Source organism: Neodiprion fabricii, chromosome 3, assembly GCF_021155785.1.
Source record: "Neodiprion fabricii isolate iyNeoFabr1 chromosome 3, iyNeoFabr1.1, whole genome shotgun sequence".
NCBI lineage: Eukaryota > Metazoa > Arthropoda > Insecta > Hymenoptera > Diprionidae > Neodiprion > Neodiprion fabricii.
In genome coordinates this window covers 1,875,041-1,883,985 of record NC_060241.1, presented here as the reverse complement: position 1 = coordinate 1,883,985, position 8,945 = coordinate 1,875,041, and the positions used below count along the sequence as shown (strand labels likewise).

Here is an 8,945-nt window from a genome sequence, read left to right as displayed (position 1 = left end):
GCAGCCCCGCGATGTCGAGGCCAGGAAACGGGCAAAAACGCTGAACACGTCCTCGAAAACCATCGCAACACCCAGGCTTCTTCGCATTTTCATGCTAGAAATTCGAGTTGTTGTTGATATCAATATTATCAATATCGATTTACTTATCTGACCTAGTATTTTCCCTTTTTTTCTTTCGACGAGTCTGGTTTTTTTCTTAAAAACACTTCTAGTTTTTAGGTTTTTTATACGTTCGTCTATTCTTCACTGTACTTGAAAGAATAATTTCGTTTTTTATTTTTTTATTCGGTTCGCATTTTATCACAGTTAATTATAAACGTATTCAAACCTTTCGATTTCGGCGATAGGGTAATAATAATAATAATAATTATTGTCGTTATTCACTACAGTTGAATATAATTTCACTCTTATGCTATTGATTTGAATGTTAATTTATTTTTTTACTTTTCCCCAAAGGCATGAAAAAAAAAAAGTTTTATCCGTGTTGTTTTGTTTTGTTTTTTTTTTCAAATATTCTTCCGTTATACGTTCACTCCTTTCAGCGTGTACGACGTTGTTCTCCTCTTCTTTATTTCCGGGCAGGATTTCGTCTTCTCGTTACGGTTTCCCGACGATCGAGCTTTTCCTCGAAAACTTGCGAAAAATTTTCTACTTCTCTATTTATCTCTCTCCTCTCTCAATTGTTTTTTTTTCCGCTGGGTTTTTCTAGTTTTTCAATCTCCTTCTTTTTTCGATCTTTGCTTTTTCACTTGTTTAACAATTATCGTCTGGATATTTTATCAAGGCAGGGATTACACGCTGTATCTATTTTGGCAAAATTATCTACATATGCATAAGTATATATACGATTTACTATATGGCTCACACACAAGAGAGTGTCTGGATCACTTGAGGCCTTCGCCTTTCTCCTGTCACCACATTTTCAGAATTTTCAGCTCCATGGCGATTGGAAAATGATGAATTTAGTTTTTCAACTAGAATGCGGATTGCACAACGCGCTTTTCAGCCTTTTTTCCTGCTGTTTAAAAATTCCCTCTGAATTCTGACGGTGGAATTTTTGCTCCACGCTTCGCGGTCGCAACTTTGCCAGGCAAACCGAACGGAATGAAAAAAAGAACGGCTAAATATTTAATTTATTTAAATAGATATAAATATGTTTATATTTCCAAAGTGATATTCACTTCTTCATCGCCTCTTCACACGAGTCGGGTTTTTTCTTTCTTTTATTTTTATCCTTCGATCCTATCCGATTTATTTCCAATCGTTGTTACATTCTCTCCTTACTCGACGTCTCTTAACGTTTGCGTGAAACGAATTTCAATCCGTGGAAGTTTTGTTTTTTTTTTCTTCAAAATTTACTTTTTACAACAACTATTTAATACAAGTTAATCTCTCTCTTTCTCTCTTTCTCCCTCTCTCTTTCTCTCTCTGTGTGTAAACCGGCAACACGACGATGCAAAAGGAGGAGGAGGACGACGACGATGTACTAGATCAGAGACGGAATATGATGAGAGAGTCGCTCGGGAATCTCTTGCCGCGCAGCATCGGCTACTTTTACCGTCGACCAATCGGCGTTATTCTCCTTTCGACGGCTCGTCCAATCGGGCAACACCTTTCGAAAATCCAATCCGCGGCGACGGCTCACGGAGTTTGCTACGCTTGCTTGCTATTTGACTCTTATTTTTTCAATTTATATCACTTAGCGTTAATGCCTAAAACGACGGACGACGACGACGACGACGATGACGATGGCAGCACAGCGAGACGAGAAATAAGACGTGTCTAATTTGTATTTATTACAATATTATACGTGTATGTATGCATATGTATATATTCGTGTATTAATTTGTTACGACGCTAATTTTTTTTTTTTCATGCGTTCAAAAATGTTTTTAACGTGAATTTAATTGCACTCGCGTGTGTGTGTAACAATATTGAAAATATTCGAGGAACTCGCGGATTTTTACGTCGATTGAGAAAATATTGTCGTTTTATTTATTAATTTTTTTTTTTTTTTATTTATTAGAAACTTCTCCTTTTTCTTTTACTCTTTGATCAAATTTTGTTTGCCACTTTGTCGTACTTCCTCGATTTTGGTTTATCTATTCTTTTTTTATTTTCCCTTTCCTTTTTCACATCAGCGAGACGAGTAGCGAGCCGCACGTTTGTCAATCAACGAATGACACAGAAACTTATATATGTATTATATATATATATATATATGTATGTATGCGAAGGTATAATAATACGCGTTATTATACTGCAGAGATAACTTATCTCTCTAAATTAGCGACGATTTTTTTTTATCCATTTGTCGTTTATACAACCCAGTCTCTTTATAAATTTGTGCGAATTTTTATTCTTATTACTATTATTATTGTGTTTTTTTTACGTCTTTTTCTCCTTCACGAGAAGCGAAGTGAGGAGAAAAAAAAAATGCAATCTTGAAATCTCGTCTTGTGTACAGTCTCACTAAGATGGGACGACTCACTACTGATTCTCTTTGTTTCACGACGACGGTAGCAATTGGTAGCGATTGTTCTGTTCTTTCTTACGTTTTTTCCTTCTTCTCTTCGTCTTCTTCTTCTTGTCCTTTGATTGTGCTCCCTTAACGACGCAATGTGCACGCTGAAACATAAGAGGGGGGGAAAAAAAAAAGAAAAAAACAGAAAGAAATTTTGCGTGATTAAATGTGAGAATAAAAACGATACGAGGACAATAAAATTTAATATAACTCTAATTAAGAATTATTAATTATATTTTATTGTTAATTGGAGCAGTTCATAGATTTTTAATTTTCTAGGAAGAGTGAGGGAGTATTGACGTATTTATATAGAACATAGAAATCGATGGAGAACGTATTTTCGAACATAGGGTTTGTCGTTTATTATGATTATTATTTGCTTAGTTCTTGGTTTTTTTTTTTTTTTTTTTTTTTTTTTACTAAGAGCGTATAATGATTTTGAAAAATTCCACGAGATCGTTATTGCTTATTCTCTTTGCCGCATACGCGGGCAGACGATGCGATGGCTATAGTCGTATGAAACGTATGGGACGTTGCGTGCCGCATGGCGGGTACGTTAAATATTTTGCAGATTGATGTCAATTCGACGGGTCAGTGATTACGGAACGCTAACCACTCTTCTGTACTCCTTATAAATATGCCAAAATGCTGCCCAGCGTGACAAGAAGAATCAGACGAATGCGAACGTCGGAGAGAGAGAATGTGTGAGTGTAATGGAAACGAAAAACTACGTTGAAAATTAGAAATAAAAAGCGAAGGAAATACGATGTGTGGAAAAATGGGGGATTGAAACACAAATCAAAACTTATTTTGCGTTATTATTGATTGTTGAGGTTATTCAACATATTCACACGTTTCGCGATTATTGTTGGTAAGAAATGTGATCGCGGTGAAAAAAAAAAAAGAATTAACAAGCCCTTAAAAATACACGAGACAGCGTTGTTTTTTTTGTTTGTGTCGCAAAATTAGTTTACGCGCGTTATTGAAAATATGATGTGAATTTATACTTTTTTACACTTTGTTGAGGAGGAAATTAACGAAATGATATTAAATATTCGACCGAGTTCTTGGATTGAGGGAACGTTGAGAACAATGACGAAATCTTAACATCAACTTTAGGCAGGTTTATACGTGAGAATTAACAAGATATTTGCGTGACAATTAAAGAGGTATTTCTGTCGTTTCTATTATACGATTGAATGTTATTATGCTTGTGGGAATGTTAGGTGTATATAGATGTGTACGTATATATATTGTTCATAAACAAGGCGTGAGGAAATTTTCTTAGAATCATTTAATTGTCCAGTTAATTAATCTCGCAATATACATTTAACAAGGACAATAGCATGGCGTATAGTATTACATTTAGGTAGGCAGAAGAAGGTTGATAAAAAAATGATAATAATAATAATAACAACGATCGTTAAATAATTGTATCAGGTAAATGCATAATGATTAGGCAGCAACAATTAAACAGATCAAATCTTGATCACGTACGCGTGTATTCATATGTATAATTATGCAGGAGAAATGATGATAATAATGATAATAGTAACAATAATAACAATCACTATAACAACGGTCAATCGTCATTTGACGGAACGTTTTTCAATATCGGCGCAAACTTGACGGCATTCGTTTTCCAAAATACCGGACCAAACTTGATAACGATGATTAAGCCCGTTCGTCGTGTGAAGCATAGCCTTGCTCCCTAGTACCCCGTGACCCTCGGCCTTGACACCATAAAATATTTTCGCTGCCCTCGAGTGGAGGAGGGCCATCGCGCAAAGAGCGCAAGGTTCGCGGACCATGAAAATCCAGTAATTTGTGCAAAGGTAGGGTCCTGTTTTATCGGCTTCCGGTTGAAGCGGCTCCGCGGCAGGTAGTTTAACGTCATCGAGCTCCGGGGGATACCGATATGCCGTCGAGGCGCTGCGGTCGAATTTCCGCTTGCCGCCGGTGGCGCCGCCGTCTTCTTCTCTTACCGAATCCTCAGCTATCGAAGAAGATTTTCTTCCGATCCAGGCACCGCCGCCCTGGCTTTTAGCCACCAGGTCAATCGCCAACATGGCCGCGTGCCAGAGCGGATGCTCGTTTATACGGGCGGCTGCCAGAGCCACCGATTCTCCGGTCAACGGATCGACGATCAACGCGCTTCCGGCGCAGTCGGTATTACCGACCGAGGATCGACGGGCAGCTTCGATCGCGGCCAGCATTAAAAGTTCCATTCGACTCAGTTGGTAATCGTTGAATATTTCACCGGATATTATAGCCTCGGTTCCTGGATCTGGGTGGAAATTTAACGGCCATATTTTACTGCAAACTTCGGCCTGACGTCGCGTTCGCGCAGCTCTAGCGGGGACTTTGATAATCTCGAAATTTTCCTCCAGTAACGATACGTCGAAACCCTTTGATTGCAAATCGTTTCGCATAACGGTTGGCGATCGGGTCGTGTTTCGATTTTCTTCCGTTATTGAAGAAGGGGGTTTTTCAGCATCTTTGGTCACGGTTTCTGGTTGGTTTTTAACCTTGTTTTCCAACACTTTGCCAATTAAATGGGTCTCTGTTAAATTCTTGACGTTTAATGTCGTGTGATGGAGTTGGGAAGGTTTTACATGCACTGGTTCCAAAAGTAGACGGAAACCGTTGCAACGTTTCAAATGACCGAAACCAGGCGATGACGACGATATTTGCTTTATTGCTTTCGACGTTGTACGTTTGTCTTTTAATATTCCTACGTAGACAGTTTCTAGGGGTATTTCTTCGGTTAACGATAGTCCCAGTACCGCTTGCGGTCGCCAAGAACGATTACGCTTTTTTGTTGGACTCGTTAATGAGCTTGACGACGATTTGTAACGATGTTGATGGTGCTGATGGTGATGATCCTGATCGTCGTTGTTCGTTTTTGCTGATTTTGGCTCCCGCGACGTCATACCAACGATGATGATAATGACGATGACGATGATGATGATGATGATGATGACGATCTTCTTGCATCCGATATTTCCCTGAAAATATCTTCAATTCACTTTTACGTATTGCGGATGATGACGTTTTATTTATTTATTCATTTTTGTTTCTCAATTTTAAATTCCGTTTAATTGAAAGTTTTTACTAATTTAGTTTTAGCGAGTTATATAATTCGTGGCATTTTTTTGTTTGTTCGTTTGTTCTTCTTTTCTTGTCTTGAATAAAAAATGCGTTGATTTTATTTATTCAGGCGTGAAATTGTCAATTGATACATTGAGAATGAAGAATTAATTAATCTTAATTCTTGATTGATTCGACGAGGAAATTTAGTTTTCTTCGACTTAGGAAAGCAATTATTACCTGACCATTTGAGAAGGGAGAATAATTGATGATTGAAAAAAATCACTCATTACTTTTACGAAGAATATATGAATCACTGATTTTATCAAAATTGAGGAGATTTTTATTTAATTCTGTGTAATCACTACGGCAACATGAAATTATTCTTACAATTTCGTAGAAGTAACGAATAATAACATTTCTCTCGAGACGAATAAACTTGCAAGTAGAATAGAACCGAATTATTCTATTGTAGAATTTTATGAAAAATCATGTGTTTATGAGCGGTTTTGAGAAATATTTACCCCGCTCTATCATACTATACATTGACAATAGACATTTTTATTATTAGAATAGCGGAGGAAAAAGATAAATTGAAATGCAACTGCTGTGCTTATCGGAATTATTATATCGATATAGTTATGCATAGAAAATGGACGTAGTGATAATTCTTGAGAGTGCCTGCACGCGTTGGTATACATACATATATAATTATATATATATATATACATATATATAGACATATGTGCACAATATACGTATATTGTGCTCTTGAGCATCGTCTAACCGAGGTGGAGCGCAATTACGTTTAACTAACGCAAATGATACGACCGTGGCCTGACTTGACAGCAATTTATAATTTGCCCCTTCGCAGGCATCGCAACATCTCGCAAATCGTCGCGCGAATAAAGACGATTTCCAGCCCCCGCAACGTTCTGCGAATATATAATATGCCTTCTGGATACAAAGACGCGCGTCTTGCTGTCTCGCACGGAAAAAAACAACAACGACGATAATAAATATGATAATAATAATGATAATCATAAGAAACGTTCAATTTGCGCTACAATTCGAGCACGTCCTTTTTTCGGTGCTTCTTTTTGATCATTTCTTTTTTTTTCTCTCTCTCTCTTCATTCAATTCTGATTAGTGGAATTAATCTTCGATTTTAGCATACGAAACAAAAAGGAAAAAAAGAAAAGGAATGGTTAGTAATTTGGAAAAAAACTCGCTGAAGTGAAAGTAAATTTATTTCTTTCCCTCGCGTTCTTTTCGCAGAGACGAAATGAAGGCATATAATTTATATATGTATTTTATTTGTCAAATATATGCGGGAGTACATGATATTTAGATTGAAATTTCTTTATCGCGTATAAATAAATCGTTCATTATCACAGCTGTTTCGTTTATTCGAATAAATTGGAAGAGACAAAAATGCAGCACGCATCATCGATGATCTTCTGCAGAGTTCAAGTTCGTGTGTGTATACATATATTGTTACATTGTTATGTTACATCCCAATTTTCAAATTGTCATACGTATGTAAGTACATAGGTTACATCGTACCGCGGATGTAGTTTATATCAGTTCAGCATGAGATTTTGTATGTATAGGTATACGTATACACACGTATAATATAACTTTTGTATATATATTATATACACACTTGGAATCAGTTGCGTTATACAATCTGACAGTAATCACGAGATAACAATGTACGATTGTAGTCGGAACGTTTCGTTTTCACGTATATACGACCAAGCCTATATAATCATTCTCTCTGGTTTTTTACGACGCGTTAATAATAATCATAATAATAGTAATAATACGTTTAAGCTCCGATTTTGAAACATATAGCGCGATAGCGCGACGCAAGTAATCGTTGTTGTTGTATTAATTCTTGCATATTGTATTGTTGCTGAGTTTATTACATTAAGGTATTTAAAAAGGAAAAAAAATAATGTTAAAAATCTAACGGAGTATTAAAATTTTTTAATTTTTTTTTTTACGAAACGCGCGCTTCGTTCAACTGTTGCTCCGTGGCGTTTGAATATAGGCGGGAAAAGTGGCGAGGATGACGTGATAAAGCGTCGCGTAATGGCCGTCTCTCCGTCTAGTACTATACCTATACCGGTAGGGAATTTATCGAGCTTACGTAACTCGTGGCGAATGGGATCAAGTTTGTTACACTGCGTGCAGTTGGTTATGTTGTGTGTACCGCAATTGCTTTACGCACGAACATATGCGAGATGAGTATGTGTAGGTTTTGTGGTCGTTGGCGTTCGATGTTCCTATAATCCAGTATGAGATTCGATTTGGAAAAGAGATAATAAATATATGGGAAAATTAATAATACGGGAAGTTTGGTGTGTATGAATAATTGTGAATTGGGGTGAATTGATCTGTTATATCGTATCAGGATGAAAAAATAATTGGGGAAATCGATGTGAAATTGTGACGGAAATCTGATGATTTTATACTGTATAGATTTTTATATATAATATAATTTTGCTGATTGTAGATGAATATTGTTTGTTTGTTTAACAATCGAAAATCAATCTAGCATTTACCGAGTTCAATAATCCAGAGATAAACGGCTTTTGTTTATTGTAACGGATTATACGCAAATGGATCATCATCATCATCATCGTCATTATCGTCATGGTCATTGTAATAATTATCAGTATCACAACGTATACCTTATTGTAAACAATACCGTTTCAAGACATTGGATTCATATTAATTATAAGTGCGAAGATGAAATTTTTATCTATTTGCAACGTGTTGGGTTTATATTATTGTTGTCAGTGGGATGTTGGATATTATTTTATGGCTAGAGAATTGAAATGAAAACACGTACTGTTGAATGTTTTTGACTTCCTTCCTGCACGAGTCGAGTTTCTTGCAATTTGTTTGTCCGGTCTTGAGGTTGTCTTTGCGTTGTCGTTGTGTTGTTGTTGTTGTTGTTGTTTCTTCTTCTTCTTCTTCTTCTTCTTTTTTCTATTGTTATTATTATTTCTTTTTCTACAATTCTTTTACTGTTGCTAGCGTAATTCAGCACGAGCGTATGTTGCTGAGTTTTTACACGTACTTGTATACGTATTATATTCAATGATAGAGGGACATGTGTGTATCAACACACATGTGACGAATAATTATTTTCCGAATTATGTGCAAACGTGTTGCAGAGATGAAGATGAACGTTTCACCGTCAAACCGTCAACCTGAAACGCACCAGGTACTTTGGTTATATCGACTGAGAGATACTGTTTTAACGTGGTTTCAACGCGAAAACGTTCAAACACGGGTCATTCGAGTCTCTGGTAGATGG

The 8,945-nt window shown here is 36.5% G+C and overlaps 1 protein-coding gene and 1 long non-coding RNA gene across 2 annotated transcripts; one reads left to right on the top strand and one right to left on the bottom strand.

Moving 5' to 3' along the window:
* The first annotated feature begins 1,187 nt into the window (after positions 1 to 1,187).
* On the top strand, positions 1,188 to 7,445 carry LOC124178356. The gene is made up of 3 exons (XR_006869777.1): positions 1,188 to 1,324; positions 6,119 to 6,120; positions 7,435 to 7,445. It is a non-coding gene; the product is annotated as an uncharacterized LOC124178356 (long non-coding RNA).
* On the bottom strand, positions 3,804 to 8,940 carry LOC124178351 (probable inactive tRNA-specific adenosine deaminase-like protein 3). The gene is made up of 2 exons (XM_046561613.1): positions 8,475 to 8,940; positions 3,804 to 5,532 (listed from the first exon to the last, which is right to left on the bottom strand). The coding sequence occupies exon 2, from the start codon at positions 5,455 to 5,457 to the stop codon at positions 4,114 to 4,116; it is 1,344 nt and encodes a 447-aa protein (XP_046417569.1). The 5' UTR covers positions 5,458 to 5,532; positions 8,475 to 8,940; the 3' UTR covers positions 3,804 to 4,113.
* Positions 8,941 to 8,945: the final 5 nt, after the last annotated feature.